Genomic DNA, 17,107 nt, shown 5'->3' with positions numbered 1-17,107 from the left:
ATGTCCCTGATCTACTCAAAAACAGGAAGTTCTGCATTATGTACAGACTCATAGATGTCAAAACATCATGTTAAGTTAATGTGATAAAAGTGTGAGAAAGTCTATTTTTTTTTAAGTCATATATTGTAATAATTAAAAATGGTTTAAGAAACTAAAGACTGAATATAGCGAGTGAAGATATGCAAGTTTGTTTGGAAACAGCTCCGCTCTGTGGTTATTACAGTAACTGCAGTTCACGCCACTGTGGAGTTAACAGCATACACAAACAGATAATTTAATGCAAGACTTATTTACTCATGCAAATGCTAATGTTAGAACACAAACAAATGAACAATAAATAAACATTAGCAGACTTTTGTCAGAGAGGAGATCTATTAACAGAATTAGCAAATCTTGAACGACTAACAGAATTACAAAACTTCAATAGAGACTCATTTGCAGGATTCCTTAATAATCTGGTTCGGATTCTTCACCAGTGTGGCTAACATGGACATGAAGTTGGGCTTCTGTACGGCAGGTTTACCAGAGGCAGAGACTTTCTTCTGGTTCCCTCGTTTAATCTTGGGCTTCACGCTGAACAGATCTGTGGGCGTCCTGAACCCATCCGAATCCTCAGAAATCTCTTCCTGCTGCTCATTCTGAGCTTCACGAATCTCTCCACGCTTGTGCTTCTGTCGAGGGCTTTTCCTCTGTTCCGCAGTTTCCGCAGCAACAGTTTCAGGGGTGTCATCAAACATCAGCACCCGCCGCGTTCCGTCTATGCCATCAGACACTTCCTGCTTGTTCGATTTAATATAGGTCAGTGGCCCTTGGCTTGGTATTGTTGGCAGAATTCGGCCCTCTGCGAAAACTAATTGAGGAACCCTGCTGTAAATAGTCTTTCACTTTCTGCTTGTTGAGTCTTTAAGATGTAAACTTCACAAGCTTGTACTCATTGTTCTGGACAAACCATAACTGGGCTTTCTAAAATAAACATAGCGCTACAGAAACCCTTCATAATATCAGTGTGATATCAGTGCAAAACATAACATACCCCTTCTCCCGATGGCGGAGTCTCTGAGGGTGCCACTTCTTAAGCAGTACCCACACATCACAAGATAAAGATGCTGGATCTAATATACAAAGAAAAAAAAACATTTTTGGTAACATGATAACACGTGCTTTATATTACATATTAATCTCTTAGAGTCTCATTTCTATAAACAGCACATCTGAAATGTTTACTTGTATCTCTGCTTTTCTGTTTTGGGGTCGGCTGTTTTCTCATCTTGGCGAAAAGTCTCTGGCATTCTCTGCATCTTACAGTATCAACAGGACAAGAGGGCGAGCTGGGACCCGATTCCACTGTGAGATCGGTACTGGATTCGTCCAAAACAGACTCAAGCTCTACCCGAGACTCAACCTCAGTCTTGGTCTCAGAAGTATTAGCCCTCAACCTGAGTTTCTCTAGAGTGTCCTCAGCCATTGCATCTGGAGCCAGGGAGATCTTCTGAACCGCTCCATGTTGTTGTTCCACAAGAGAAAGCGGTCTCTCATCTTCTTTTCTCGCTCGACATGATGCACCAGCTCTACTCTTCCTTACTGGCCGCTTCATATCATGAATAACAGACACATGGTCTTTTATTTCCTCCACACTCTCTGACTGGCTAGAGTCAGTGTCACTCAACACCACACAGATGCTCTCAGAGTCCTTCACATGTTCTCGCTGTTGACGCCTTCGGCTTCTCAGGACTGTGTTGCGCCGCAGTTTCATAGAGACAGATTTGGTAGTAACCTCACTGAGAACCAAGATATTCACCTGTGATGAAGAATTAGAAAAATCAAACTAATCAAACAACATCATATCCAAGTTACTAAGCAAAAGACTTCCTCTAGGCGATGTTTTTTTTTACTTTTTATCATCACTCATTAAAGTGATTTCTACCTCACTGTAGCATCCTGACTCTTGTCTTGGAGTAAAGTTAGTGAGGTAGTGGTAATATGCCCTGAAAACAATAATAAAGCACTTAATCACCTCACAAATAGCATATTTTCCTTTTTTTAACCTGAAACATTTTTATTTGTACGTTACTCTGTTCGTTTTGGTTTACTCGACTGTCTCGTGAAGCACTCTTTGAATAACCATATCACATATTTCTTACTCCCTCTCGGAATGTCGACAGTCTGTTTGTTGTAATAACATGTCCATCGTTTCAAAAAACCGAGTTCGAAGAAGATCAATCCAACACGAAAACGTAGTTTTCTGATTACCTCAGTATAGCTGCACTGTTGAGCCGCCAGATACTCGCGAGACCTGGCTGTCATCAACCGGAAACTGTAGTTCAGAGCAGCCATAAGGGGGCGCTGCAGGCTTTTTTTTTTTTTTGGTCTGAGGAAGCCAACTTACTAATAATATCATACCGAGAACCATAAAAAAAGTCTTGTTAATTTTTTTTATGTCATTACATTGGTTGAAGGATAAGAAACCAATGGAGAAAAACATTTTTGAAAAAAATATATTTCATTCATATTTTATTCTATGCCCTTTGTAGAGGACACCAGGACTAAGTTATTCAAAACAATAAACAGATATGAAAAGGCATGTATAGGCAAAAACAATGTTTTATTATTATAGTTTTTTTTCATTCACCAATCACTTTTTAGGTTTCAGGATATTTTTAACCAAACTTTGTACAAAGATGATTCTTAAAACCATGTTATGAAAAATATGACAGAATGATTTGATATATACTATTTAACTATGCAATACGTGCGTAAAATATCCATAAATTGGTATTCCCATTATATACAATGTATCTATACATTGCATCTAATTTGCATATTAATGTGTTCTTGGGGCAAACCATAATGAAAAAAGGTGTTATAATGGGAGTAATTTTTCATAGGAATATTGATCATATTTCATAGGAATATTGATCTATAATTTCTTTCCCTATTGACCCCAAAATGCCTGATTAACATGCCATTTGTTCTGGTGTCCTCTACAGAACCCCATAACATTTTTCTGAGATGTTTATTTACGACAAACAATTTGAAAATTAGTCCGATTTAAATGATAATTACAAACCATTATATTTCCCTAAGAGTGCTAAATTTGATCATACTGTTAGTATCAGTCATATTTAAAGACCAAGAAGGTGTGTATATGATCAAACCTCCAAACATCTGATACCTCTAAAAAGCCCTGAATGTGCTCTGTACAGGACATCCGGAATAAAACTGTGGCATATGGTCTCAGAGAAATTCACTAAAATATGTCCTCTACAGAGGACAAAAGTCTATGCCTGGGTCCCAGGAGGATATTCTAAATTTTGAATTCTAACTAAAATTTCTGACTCTTCAAGCTTCCGCGACTTGGTATCAGTCTGCCTTAAAACATGAAGATTCTAGGTTTTAAGTTTCTATATGGCCATAAAAAGTCATGATTAATTAATTAGTCATGATTAATTAGATGAAACAATTAGATTGTATTTGTCTGTGGTCATACAAATGCTTAATGTAGGCTAAAATGCAGTACTTCCCTTCAAAAGTGATATTTCTTCTTACACATAATGAAAGACAAAATGAAAAAATAAAGAACCAGAACTCACACTTGACATCTCTACTATCAGTGTCCATAAAGAAGAAAACTTCAAATGCCATTTTGCTCTTCAAATGTCATAGACTGATACCTACAACAAAACTTGTTTTTTTCTATGAAATGAATAAAATCCAATTCTGATTTTAACCTAAAAAAAAATCACAAAAACATTATTCAAATGCATGATTTGCCAGGTTACCTGTGCAAAACATCACAATCTATAGATCTATATCACAATCATGCTTGGCTTTGCCATGAGTTAGAATGCTGCATGTTTGCATGCTAAGATCAGACTATGAGTTTCACATGATTTTTAAATTACATTTTGTACTGTATGTTTCATTGAATAAGAAGCACCTGTTAAATAACACCATTCAGAGTAATTTTATAATGTAATAACAAGGTGTAGGATAAAGTAAAGACCCAAAGCTTACAACTTATAACAATGTTTTATTTAACTAGAGACAAAGTACAGATCAGCCTAAGTGCCCTATGGACACACAATTTACGCACCAATTTAAATAAAATAAAAATATTTCTATGAACATAAAATTATAAATTATTTAAATTTAAACCAAAAAAGGTAATTACAATTATTTAAACAGTTTCTGTTAAATATATAATATTATATTAGTTATTTGCATTGAACAGTTCTTAAATTAGAATTGTATACTTCAAACACAGAAAAGCACAGTGGTCCATTTCCTGTAGTCTGTTTGCTTCTCACCATATCCTGTGATGTTTATTAATGGCTTCCCTGTTGATGCTTGTCCTTTGCTACTGAACTGAGGTCAACAAATTTTTTTTTTCACTGTTAGATTTAATAAAACCGGTCATAGATCCATCCGGAAGGTCACAGGTTTTCTGGGAACTGCAGTCGTTACTGCATTAGACAGCTGCTGCTTGGCAGGAAGTCTTGAACATATGTGACCACAGCTTTGGAAAGATAAGTCATAGTGCCATAGCTGCCGCTAGGAGCACTGTCATAAAAGAAGTTACAGATTCCTGTGGCAGGATCCTTCTCCAAGAAATACTCATTGGCCCCGCTGGATCTCTGAAATAAAAGCACATAAGACACAATGTCCAGATGTGCAAAGCTGGAATCTAGACAAAACAGGCACAGTTTGGTGAAGTTAAGATAGTTTTGATATGTTTAGCCTTTTTTCAGCAGTACATAATTCCCATTAATTCCATTTGTGCTATATCATAGTTTTGATGACAAAATCGTAATAATAAAGAACAAGCAGGTGTGTAAATACATGCGAACATACCAAGCTACATATTATGAGCATCATATGTAACATATAAAAAGGCATGATGATACCTGATCCTGTTGAAAGAGATCATTGGCCATGTGGACAATGCGGTCGATGTGAATAATTCCCCCAATACTGGGAATCTCCATGTCAGCTACAAGGGTCAATACCATAATGGCCTCCACCAGCAGCTGTCTGTACTCAGGCTGTGGGACATGATTCAGTACAGACTCCACGTGCACTGCGAACTTGATCTCTCCTTCTGTCATCTACAATAATACACACAGACAACAGTCCATGATTATGGGTATTTAAAGGAAAATTCCAAGTTTAAGGTTCAACGTAATATAATATAGCAATAAAGCAGATCAATATGAATACATTGACATTATTATTATTTTTTTTTATGTTTTTGAAAGAAGTCTTTTATGCTCGCCAAGGCTGCATTTATTTTTCCAAAAATTCTGTACAAAAAGTACAATAATATTGTGGAAAAATAAATACAATTTAAAGTATCTTTCTCTATTTGAATGTATTTTAAAATGTTATTTATTCCTGTGATGGCAGAGCTCACCATTGCTACAAGTTTCAGTGTTATATTATCCTTCTGAAATCATTCTCTCAAGAAACATTTCTTATAATTAGCAATCTTGAAAACAGTTGTGCTGCTTAATATTTTTTTTTTGAAATTGTGATGCATTTTTTCAAGATCCTTTGATAAACAGAACGTTCAAAAGAGCAGCATTTATTTGAAAGAGATTTTTTTGTAACAATGTAAAATACTTTACTGTCACTTTGATACATTTAATGCATCCTTGCTGAACAAATGTGTATGTGTGCAGGTGGATGCACCTCACGGGTGGTGGAGGAAGGCAAGACGTATCCGGCAATGGAGAGGCCGTGACATTTCTGGAGAGCTCACCATTGCTACAAGTTTCAGTGTTATATTATCCTTCTGAAATCATTCTCTCAAGAAACATTTCTTATAATTAGCAATCTTGAAAACAGTTGTGCTGCTTAATTTTTTTTTTTTTAAATTGTGATGCATTTTTTCAAGATCCTTTGATAAACAGAACGTTCAAAAGAGCAGCATTTATTTGAAAGAGATTTTCTTGTAACAATGTAAAATACTTTACTGTCACTTTGATAAATTTAATGCATCCTTGCTGAACAAATGTGTATGTGTGCAGGTGGATGCACCTCACGGGTGGTGGAGGAAGGCAAGACGTATCCGGCAATGGAGAGGCCGTGACATTTCTGGAGAATCTTCCAGACTTTCTGGTAGAAGCCCATGGGCACCCTGTTTATGGCCCCATCCAGTCTGCGTCTCCTCAGCCACTGGCCCTGGCGTTCCTCCCACTGCATGTGTGAGTCACCTGCACCGGTCGGAGACAGGATCCCGCTGGGAGTGGAGGGGCTGCTGCATCGCTACAGACACGCACACATTTACATCAGTATATCATTAAGATATGAGCTGAAAATCTGACTAGTGGGATGTCAGCTTTACAGTGACAACACTTATCAGCACATATAATACACTAAAAAAACTTTTTTATTTATTGAGAACCAACGGACTGAATTCACCCCTCCAAGTTAAATTGATTTTTAATCTTCTAAACTGTAAAAAGTAGTATTTGACATAGTGGAGAGCAGGTGTTAGTGGAGAGGGTTTTGGTAGGTTTTTCTGTAAGTTACCGTGGAACGAGGGGATGTGAAATTACTGCTGATGGAATGACTGCTGGTAAATATCTATGAGAATAAAAGCAGAACATACAAACATTTAAAATTAAAATTAAAATGGAAGGTATTTCAGATGAACGAACAGTTGAGGCATCATACAGAGACTCACAGTCAAAAAGATGCTTCATATGACTGAAAAAGATGTGTATGATATGGGCAAACTGAATATTACTCAAAATTTTCATGCGAATACTGGTTTCATGGTCTAGACAAATGTGCTGTGACCTCTAGACAGAATGGGCTCTGCACAAAAAAGCTACTCTTAAGTATTAGCACAGCATGCCAATATTACAAACTCAACCCACACTTATGGGTCTGGAGTCATCAAGCTGAAAACAAAATAATATAAATGCCATTTAAGGTACAGTAGTGAAGAAATTTATATTTAAATTGAACAGTAAATATTTCCCAATTTTTGAAACACAAAAACACTTAAAAAAATAAATTACAGACATTTCTCTTTTTTCACTCCACCTGTTTGATTTCAGTCTTGAGCTTTCTGATGCCCGTACGCTCTGTCTTGGTGGCCCCTGTGTGTCCAAGCTCATGGATGGAGATGGCGGGACTGGTCGCTGAAGACTGAATCGGACGCACTTTCACATAATATAGAGCGATTAATGAAGAACAGCTCACACAAGAGATCACACAATTGTGTGTGTGTGTGTGTGTGTACGAGGAGGCAAAGTCCTCAAAGTTTTTTTTTTTTCTTTCAAATGTAAACATTACTTACACTATCAGAAAAAGAAAAAAAATCTATTTTACATTTTTTATATTAACAATGTAATCAATATTCTATTTATATAATTCATATAAGTATGAATCTCATCAAGTTAGTGTTTTTAAGCATTTTACAAATGCTTATATTCCAAAATGTTATTATATTCCAAAATAATAACTAAAGGCAGTAACAATTTAAACAATGTATTTTATTTGTGAACTTATGTTAAGCTATTCTTTTTAATAGTTAACTTTTGACTATTTTTGAATTTTTTACTTTACCTGCTGTGTGCGTAAAACTAGTGATTTATACACTTTTTAATGTTATATTGTGTAATATTGGCAATGTTTTATTTTTGTACTACAAATTTTTCTCCCTTGCATCCTTGGCGGCAATGCCCCAGATATATATATATATATATATATATATAATCATTTGAAACAGCAGGTTCCCATTTTGTCACTATACATTGTGTATGTTTAATAATAATAATAATAATAATAATAATAATACTCATAATAATACCCAAAAAATACTCACTGGACTAAAGAGCAAACTAAGGCAGGCTAACTGATACTCACTACTCCTCTCTACACCAAACTCTTTCCTGCTCAGGATGTGATGTAAGAGATTCTTCATGTCAAAAGGACTGAGGCTCATCAGGCTCTCTGACGCCTCCTCACCTGTAGACATCATATGGACAGATTTATTGCACTGAATGAAAAGAGTGGCATTCTAAAACCAAAACTCTGATTGGCTGTACCTGAGCAGTGTAAACTGCGAGCAAGTTCTGTAGCCATTACTTGCATGATGAGCCCGATGCGCAGACGCAGCATGTCTCCAAACAGAGACGGCTGAGAGCGCACATACATGGCCAGATACACCATGATCTCCTGAGTTCAGAAGTTTAATAAGTGGGATACATTTTACTGAATGCTAAATGAAAAATAGCAACATAACTTTAATGTAAGGCTTAAAATTTGCACTACCTGTGTGAGGACAGCAATGCTAATGTCTTGTCCACTGGCCTCATAAATCAAGCTAATCAGTTCTTCAGGAGGAAGAGGACTAAAAATAAGAGAATCGGTTAAGTAAAAGGAGAATATTAAAATATACATTGTGTATGTTTAATAATAATAATAATAATAATAATAATACTCATAATAATACCCAAAAAATACTCACTGGACTAAAGAGCTTGAAAACTAAGGCTGACTGATACTCACTACTCCTCTCTACACCAAACTCTTTCCTGCTCAGGATGTGATGTAAGAGATTCTTCATGTCAAAAGGACTGAGGCTCATCAGGCTCTCTGACGCCTCCTCACCTGTAGACATCATATGGACAGATTTATTGCACTGAATGAAAAGAGTGGCATTCTAAAACCAAAACTCTGATTGGCTGTACCTGAGCAGTGTAAACTGCGAGCAAGTTCTGTAGCCATTACTTGCATGATGAGCCCGATGCGCAGACGCAGCATGTCTCCAAACAGAGACGGCTGAGAGCGCACATACATGGCCAGATACACCATGATCTCCTGAGTTCAGAAGTTTAATAAGTGGGATACATTTTACTGAATGCTAAATGAAAAATAGCAACATAACTTTAATGTAAGGCTTAAAATTTGCACTACCTGTGTGAGGACAGCAATGCTAATGTCTTGTCCACTGGCCTCATAAATCAAGCTAATCAGTTCCTCGGGAGGAAGAGGACTAAAAATAAATGAATTGGTGAAGTAAAAGGAGAATATTAAAATTATTGCTTTATAAAAATGAATGACTAAAGACACTCACACTGTGATGACCTTCTCTCTGGGCTCAGGAGGAAGACCCACTGTCAGCTGTTTATGATGAGAGATCAGATCTGTGCAGGACTAAGCGCATACAAACAAACAAAAAGCAAACATAAATAAATAAATAAAAATTTGAGGCATAACTGTTGCCACTGAGGCTTAACTTATATCAATCATTTTTACTCTTTGTTAAGATTATTACAGTTTTGGAAATCTAATAATGTATATTTTAAGACAATTTTCTTCATTTAGGATTAAAGTTGGAAAAGTCTGGAAAAGTTGGAAAAAATAAATTATTTCCAAGACAGTTTTGATGAGACTTCAAAAATTACTGCAAAGAAAAAAAAAGATTTCTGTTTTTAAATAAATGTTCTATTGTTAAATGTTTTTTTTTAAACTTTCAATTCATCAAAAAAAATAAAATCCTTAGAAAAGTATAATGGTTTCCACAAAAATATTAAGCGCCCCAACTGTTTTCAACATTGATAATAATAAGAAATATTCTTAAACAGCAAATCAGCATATCAGAATGATTTCTAAAGGATCATAATGATGTAATGATGCTGAAAATTCAGCTTTGTCATCACAGGAATAAATTACATTTTTAAATATTTTTAAATTGAAAACAGTTATTTTAATTTGCACTAATATTTCACAATAATTTTTACTGTATTTTGATCAAATAAATGCAACCTTGGTGAGTATATGAGACATTTAAAAACATTTGCAATTCTTACCGACTCCACACTTCTGAATCATAGTGTAACAAAGTTTTAAAATTTCTAAATTCTGAATATGTACATTTTAATTATAAAAAAAAAATCAACAAAGAAACATAAATGTGCCTGTTGTTGATGAAACAATCATTGATAGATATAGGGTCTCACCTCAGCAAGAACTTCCACCCTCTTCTTCAGGATGCCCGAAATGTAGCGGATGAGGCCCCATTCCTTAAACGCTCCCGCCCGAACATACAGCTCCTCCAGCAGGGAGCGAACAGTCACCTCACCTTGTCCTGACAGATTTACTACCCAATCCGGACCCCTAAACACACACATACACCAGGGAGGAGAATGATTTAATGATTGATTTTTAGACTTAGATTAAAAATGGATTATAAAATAAATTATAATGGATATGCAGTCAGTTTTATAAATATTCTCACTTCATAGCATAGAGGACATAGAGGATATCTGCCTGGTCCTGAAGGCTTGGACAATGCTTTAGCTGATTGACCAGATAGGCAAAGTCTGTGTTCCCATGAGAATCATGTGGCAAGTGCAGGTCAACGCTATCGGCCTAGTGTGTGTTTGCAGACAAAAACAGACATAAATCAAAACTATGGGCCATTTATTTCATTTATTCACTTTATGTGGGAGTGTGGAGACTTGCCTTGGTGTGATGAGAAACACTGTGCTGAGGAACATCCAGCAGGTTCAGAGACTTCCTGTGTTTGCTCATGATGGGGGCAACAGGCAAATACATGGAAGCCTCTGAAAAACATAATGGAATGAGATGGCTAGCCATCCTCTAAAAGAAAGCATGAAATCCACTTATTAAAGATAAACCCTGAGGGCTTACTGGGCATGTTGTGGCCCTGAACCTGGGCCATGAAAGAAAGGATGTCCCTGGTGGTGTGCTTAGCACTGAAAACGTGATGCTGCCCCCTCTGGATGGGAGGTAAATGGCATTTTGTAGCAGTGCTGAGCAACAGATCTGTGAGATACTGGTCAAACATGTCTCCAGAACCTCCTGCGGGAAAACAAACCAGCACTTATCATCTTAGTTCATGTGGAGTATGCTATGTTTTGGATGATGGTGTCCCCAATAGACTTATTAACTAGCTTTAACCAACAGGATCAAGAATAGAGATGCACCGATATTTAAATTCTGGATGATAATGATTATTAAAATTCTACTCTATCCTAAATAAATTAATTCAAAATAAAATACTGAAAACTTAAATCAATCATATTAAATGTTACAAGTGAATTTAGGCATCACAATAATGTACAGTATGAAAAGTGGATATTCACTTTGAGATTTGCTAAAGATTACATTTAACAGTGCTATTAGATTAACTTTGAGTGTAGGTGATTTAAATGCAAAAACGAATCTCTAAAATCAGTAGATAACTGATATACAGTGTTATTTTAATATTAGTCTTATGCTATTATAGATTCATATAGTATTGATTTATATTTTGAATTAGCTTTTATTTTTATATTTTTGATTTTAACTTTGATAATTTGTCACAAAATGTATTTTTCTTATTTTTATTAGTTTTGTATTTTTATATTTAGCTTTATATTTTAAAATGTATATTTATATTTTATTTTTATTTCAGTTTAAATTCAGTACTTTCAGTTCTTCTAATTCAACTTATTTTATTTTATTTAGTTACCAATGCAATATTTCTCATTTTTATTTACCTTTTTTTTTGTTTTCAGCCAATATTTATATTTTATTTTATTTCAGATTTATTTAAAGGGGTCATATGATGCTTTTTTGAAGATCATTATTTTGTGTATTTGGTGTAACAGAATATGTTGACATGCTTTAATGTTCAAAAAACACATTATTTTTCAAATACTGTACATTATTGTAGGTCCTCTATGCCCCGCCTCTCTCAAACGCTTAGTTTTCTACAAAGTCCCTCCTTCCGACAAGCGCAGTCTGCTCTGATTGGCCAGCTGACCCAGTGCATTGTGATTGGCCGAACACCACAAGCACTCGTTGGAAATGTAACGCCCCTTACCATAATCGCGAGCTTCATCTTTCAAAATAAATGTAAAGACAGAGCCCGAAAGGGGAACAGAGTCGCGTGACAGATACAGTGATGATGCTGGTATGTGTTTGCAGTACGGGGGTAGATATGTGGGGGCGTGTTAGAACGAGCCGTTTTAGGGGGGCGTGGCAGAGTCTTAACTTTGATAAAGAATATCTCTTTGGTTTTGAGACTTTAGTCTTTGCAACTTCAGGGATCTTATCTATGCACAATCAGCTTGGAACACTCCAAAGAGAAAGGAAAACTTGAAATCGCATCATATGACCCCTTTAAACTGTAATAGTTTAGTTAACAATAACAACACTACTGATATGGTACAGAAATATTGAGCAATATGATGGTCCATCAGCTTGACCAACAATAACCAGTATAAACCAACCTTGAATCACCAACACTTAATGTGGTCTTTTCAGCGGGCTATGTATATATTTATTTTGGGGGGGAGAAACGCTTCCCAAAACAGCTGTATGCGAGTCAGTAGGGATACCTGAGGGCCCAAAACTATCTTCCTCCTCCTCTTCGTATTCCTCTAGCAGATTCTCTTCAGAGTCTGCGTCTAAGAAGCTGAGCTGGGTGTGGAAGGAGGTGGTGAGGAATGAGGAGAGGTTTGCCATCTGCACCCTAAAGAGCAAAGGGATTTGTGGTGTCAAATAAATCATCTTTGTGCCTTAAAAATCATACTATGGCTCTTTTAATTATTACTGTCACAATTTTTCTGACCTTGCACCCGCAAAGTAGCCATCTTGAAGCTTCCGGAGGGTAGAGAGGATACAGGGGTCAATACTGTCACCATCCTCAACTAGCCCAATAACAGAAACAAAGAAACTGTTAATTTTAGCCTGTGCATATTACAATATGTTCAGACGGTACCATCGAACAAGAAGTTTTACCCAGCATGCTCTGTGTGATAGGGAATGTGAGGGTAGGTCTTCCAGTCATCCGCCAGCAGGATGAGAGATAAGCAAGCTCTGTACGCAACATCTCCACAATCATCTGGTTATCCAGAGCCAAGTAGAAGTGATGCTGGTCAATGAACTATGGGAAAAATATATATTGTTATAATGTTTTTTACATGTTTTATTTTTTTGTAGTCTGACTGTAGAGTAGTTCTTCTACTATAAAAGACTTGCATGTGAGGTCATTTTTATTTACCTGTGGAGTGAATGTGTAAGTACCATTTCTGATCTCATAAAACTTTGAAGTTCCCAAGACACCGATGTGCCTGTATGGTCGCCCACTCAGATTCAGTTTTTTACAGTTACCTGTGCAATGGAAAAAGGAACTGGTTTGAATTCAATTTTGTATCCAAGAATCTTAAAGACTTTCTTCTAAATGCAGTTTTACAGATGTAGCCTTTCTTTACTCTGCCTGCCTCTGTCCTGTTAGTCATGGTGGATCTGGATCACTTACCCAGTTTCACGTAAATGTGGCTCAGGATGCGAGCTGGCATGACCCGGATGGGCGAAACATCAGAGACGGTCTGAACCTCAATCCCTTGATCCCTCAGCAGCTGCTGGATCTGCACTGACTCAGCCACTACACTCACTAAACAGAACAAATAGAGCTGCTGGCAAAAGGTCAGTTTGCTCTATTCAGCAAATTATAGTGTCAAGATCAAATTCAAAATTGAGCTTCAAGTAATGAATTGAACCTGCTCCTTAAATGGGCTTCAGCCCAAAGCAACCAGCTGAGTCCTTCCTACTATGTGGTAGATTTTCATTTTCCCTAATATAAAATATTAAATACTAATACAACATTAAACTCACAGCTTTTATAGATGGAAATCATTCGATACAATACTGTTTTTTATTGTATCATAATCATATATCACATGTGCTATATTATATATGTGGGCGAATTTGGCCAGGATGCCGGGGCTACACCCCTACTCTTTTTTGAAAGACATCCTGGGATTTTTAATGACCACAACATAGAGTCAGAACCTCAGTTTAACGTCTCATCCGAAAGACGGTGCTTTTTGTCAGTATAGTGACCCCGTCACTACACTGGGGTGTTAGGACCCACACAGACCACAGGGTGAGCACCCCCTGCTGGCCTCACTAACACCTCTTCCAGCAGCAACCTAGTTTTCCCAGGAGGTCTCCCATCCAGGTACTGACCAGGCTCAACCCTGCTTAGCTTCAGTGGGCAACCAGTCTTGGGCTGCAGGGTGATATGGCTGCTGACAATATAATATTAATATAATAATAATATATATATATTAGTGCTGTCAAACGATTAATCACGATTAATCGCATCCAAAATAAAAGTTATTACATTATATATGTATGTGTACTGTGTATATTTATTATGCATATATAAATAAATACACACATACACATTTTGAAAATATTTACATGTATATTTATATTCTTATATTTTATATTATATATAAATATATTTAACATAAACATAACATATTTTTCATAAATATATACATGCATGTGTTTGCATTTATATATACATGATAAATATAAACAGTATACACACATATATTATAAACAAAAACTTTTATTTTGGATACGATTAATCGCGATAATATATATATATATATATATTTGTCTCAAATACGTTGATCATTGTTCACATTGTTAGATATTATCATACAGATTTCTATAATATCATAATTTTAAAAGTTAACTCTCACATGACCTAATTGTCACTCCCTTAAAGAGCAACCTTTGCCCTTTATCGGTTTATTTCCTTAATATCTTCTAGTAGCACTTTATATCTTATTAATTTTGTTGTAAAACTATTGTGTAAGTTATCAAGTTATACAGTAATTAAAAAAGTTTAAGTGCCTGAGTTTAACCAAAACATATTTCTAAAAAATCTGGCATATCCTTTTCCCATAAATTACAGAAATTCAAAAGGTGATAACATAATTTAAGGTCTGTGTCTAAATATAGCAAAACCTAAAGAAATAATATTCACAAACCTTGAACAACAACATCTGGCTTGAATTCTTTAGAAAATCGCCTATTCAGAGGATCAATCTCTCCAGGGGCCAGAAATCCCTAATTAAAATGAATCATTTGTCAAATATCAGTAAAAGGAGCAGAATAGATAAAACACAAAGAACTGCACAAGAAACACTGGGACTACTCTATTTTGACATTTCCCATGTGCACATAATCAACAAAGATACCAAAGGTAGTGCTTCAACACCTGACATCATATCTCATTAATTTGCTGATTACATATAACATTTCATATGAAAGTGGACCCAGGATCTAGTACCTCTGCCAGCAGACAGCCCAGGATATACAAAGACTGGCCCCACATGTGTGGGAGCTGGCCAGCGACCACACGCTCCACAGAGCGAGGGTTTCTGTACTCCTCCTCAACCTGAACAAGAAATAAACGCACAGATGAGCAACAGATTAAAACATTTTACACAGAATCGTTTATGTCAGTTACTGAGCAGAGTGCAAACACCCATTCAACATGAATTAATTTTCAGAACTGGCATAATTTAGTACACATTTTATGCACCACTGTTTTTACACAAAAAATATTTGAGATGATAAATGAAAGGAATATTTGAATATTTGAGATGAAAAAATGAAAGTGAAAATGAATGAAAGTGAAAGTGGTTTGACGTGTAGCCAAGTATGGTGTCCCATACTCGGAATTTGTGCTCTGCATTTAACCCATCCAAGTGCACACACACACACACACACACCGTGAACACATACCCAGAGCAGTGGGCAGCCATTTTTTGCTCCGGTAAGTTGGAGGTTCAGTGCCTTGCTCAAGGGTCTCACCTCAGTCGTGGTATTAAGGGTGGAAGAGAGTGCTAGTCATTCACTCCCCCCACCTTTCCTGCTAGTACCGAGACTCAAACCCGTGACCTTTGGGTTACAAGTCCAACTCTCTAAACATTAGGCCATGACTGCCCCCTGCCCCATTCTGAATTAGCATGTGTATGATAAATGATAAATAATAATTTGTTGCAGATCAAAATTAGATATTGATGAAATGTGCATGGCCTTGATCGGAGTAAAAAAAATGGTATTCACTTTGTCAGCGGGTACAGCATAGAGTTCAGGCACCAGACGAATCCCGAGTTTGCCCCTGATCAAAACTCCATCAAGAGCCTCTCTGTATTCCTGCACCTGAGGAATGACACATCTGTCAATCATTACTACATACTGTCTCCATGTGTAAATGAGTGGGAGTTAAAGAGATAGTTCACCCAAGGTAACACTTTATTTTAAGGTGTCCTTGTTACACACGTTACATGTACTTACTATTATAATAACAATGAATTGTGCATAATTACATGTAAGTTACCCTAAGCCAAACCCTAATCCTAAACCTAACCATATCGAAAGTACATGTAGTTAATTAATATTACTCAGTACTTAAATGTATAATTACACAGTAACAAGGACACCTTAAAATAAAGTGTAACCTCAACCAAAAATGAAAATTACCTCACGATTTACTCACCCTCAAGCAATCCTAGGTGTATATGACTTTCTTCTTTCAGATGAATACAATCGGAGTTATATTAAAAAAGTTTATAATTGCAGTGAATGGGAGTCGAGATTTTGAAGCCAAAAAACTGTAACCGTCCATCATAAAAAAGTGCTCCACATGGATCCGGAAGGTTAATAAAGGCCTTCTGAAGCGAGAAATATTGTGTAAGAAAAATATCCATATTTAAAACTTTATAAATCGTAATCTATAGCTTCCGCTAACTGTTGTACGCACGTTCACGAGAGAGTGGCGTTTCAGCGGATGACGTAGGCATAGCGTAAGCTAGAAAGTGGAAGCGCAGAGGAGAGCGCAAAACAAAAGATTAGAAGTAGACAAAGATAGACAAATTAGAAGTACAAAACAAGGATTTGTAAAGAAAAATGTCGGAGGATTTCAATATAAGCCAAGAGGAGACTGGTTTTCCTTTGCTGTAAACAAAACTTGGTTCTTGCAAGACTAGCATATTTGATTATGGTTTATACAATTTTAAATATGGATATTTTTCTTACACAAATGCATCGATTCACTTCAGAAGGCCTTTATTAACCCCCCAGAGCCGTGTGGAGCACTTTCTTATGATGGATGGATGCACTTTATTTTGCTTCAAAATCTCGACCCCCATTCACTGCCATTATAAAGATTGGAAGAGTCAGGACATTTTTTTAATAAAGTCATATACACCTAGGATGGCTCGAGGGTGAGTAAATAACAGGCTAATTTTCATTTTTGGGTGAACTAACCCTTTAA

At 36.3% G+C, this 17,107-nt stretch overlaps 2 protein-coding genes across 3 annotated transcripts in view; both read right to left on the bottom strand.

Moving 5' to 3' along the window:
• LOC107718233 (uncharacterized) overlaps nt 1-2,276 on the bottom strand; it is a 6,094-nt gene extending 3,818 nt beyond the window's left edge. Inside the window, exons 1-6 of the mRNA XM_016525226.1 lie at nt 2,142-2,276; nt 1,925-1,985; nt 1,225-1,798; nt 1,034-1,112; nt 886-901; nt 487-776 (exon numbers count right to left, since the gene is read on the bottom strand). Of these exons, the coding sequence (XP_016380712.1) occupies nt 487-776; nt 886-901; nt 1,034-1,112; nt 1,225-1,798; nt 1,925-1,985; nt 2,142-2,188 (1,067 nt within the window). The 5' untranslated portion in view covers nt 2,189-2,276. The remainder of the gene's footprint in view (nt 1-486; nt 777-885; nt 902-1,033; nt 1,113-1,224; nt 1,799-1,924; nt 1,986-2,141) is intronic.
• A 2,116-nt stretch (nt 2,277-4,392) lies between these two features.
• LOC107718215 (phosphorylase b kinase regulatory subunit alpha, liver isoform-like) overlaps nt 4,393-17,107 on the bottom strand; it is a 43,207-nt gene continuing 30,492 nt past the window's right edge. The window contains exons 11-31 of one of the 2 annotated variants that reach the window (XM_016525205.1): nt 15,898-15,993; nt 15,116-15,223; nt 14,814-14,892; nt 13,286-13,420; nt 13,028-13,137; nt 12,766-12,910; nt 12,596-12,674; nt 12,363-12,496; nt 10,669-10,839; nt 10,480-10,580; nt 10,253-10,386; nt 9,975-10,131; nt 9,089-9,168; nt 8,929-9,007; nt 8,703-8,832; nt 8,521-8,622; nt 7,051-7,169; nt 6,882-6,905; nt 6,037-6,264; nt 4,905-5,105; nt 4,393-4,634 (exon numbers count right to left, since the gene is read on the bottom strand). In XM_016525205.1, the coding sequence (XP_016380691.1) occupies nt 4,461-4,634; nt 4,905-5,105; nt 6,037-6,264; nt 6,882-6,905; nt 7,051-7,169; nt 8,521-8,622; nt 8,703-8,832; nt 8,929-9,007; nt 9,089-9,168; nt 9,975-10,131; nt 10,253-10,386; nt 10,480-10,580; nt 10,669-10,839; nt 12,363-12,496; nt 12,596-12,674; nt 12,766-12,910; nt 13,028-13,137; nt 13,286-13,420; nt 14,814-14,892; nt 15,116-15,223; nt 15,898-15,993 (2,586 nt within the window). In that variant the 3' untranslated portion in view covers nt 4,393-4,460. Of the gene's footprint in view, nt 4,635-4,904; nt 5,106-6,036; nt 6,265-6,531; nt 6,586-6,881; nt 6,906-7,050; nt 7,170-8,520; nt 8,623-8,702; nt 8,833-8,928; nt 9,008-9,088; nt 9,169-9,974; nt 10,132-10,252; nt 10,387-10,479; nt 10,581-10,668; nt 10,840-12,362; nt 12,497-12,595; nt 12,675-12,765; nt 12,911-13,027; nt 13,138-13,285; nt 13,421-14,813; nt 14,893-15,115; nt 15,224-15,897; nt 15,994-17,107 lie in introns of both variants that reach the window. The other variant, XM_016525202.1, reaches the window with a different exon arrangement.

Source organism: Sinocyclocheilus rhinocerous, unplaced genomic scaffold, assembly GCF_001515625.1.
Source record: "Sinocyclocheilus rhinocerous isolate Xijiao unplaced genomic scaffold, SAMN03320098_v1.1 scaffold1111, whole genome shotgun sequence".
NCBI lineage: Eukaryota > Metazoa > Chordata > Actinopteri > Cypriniformes > Cyprinidae > Sinocyclocheilus > Sinocyclocheilus rhinocerous.
The sequence above is the reverse complement of the archived record's forward strand: the minus strand, read 5'-3'. Positions and strand labels throughout refer to the sequence as shown.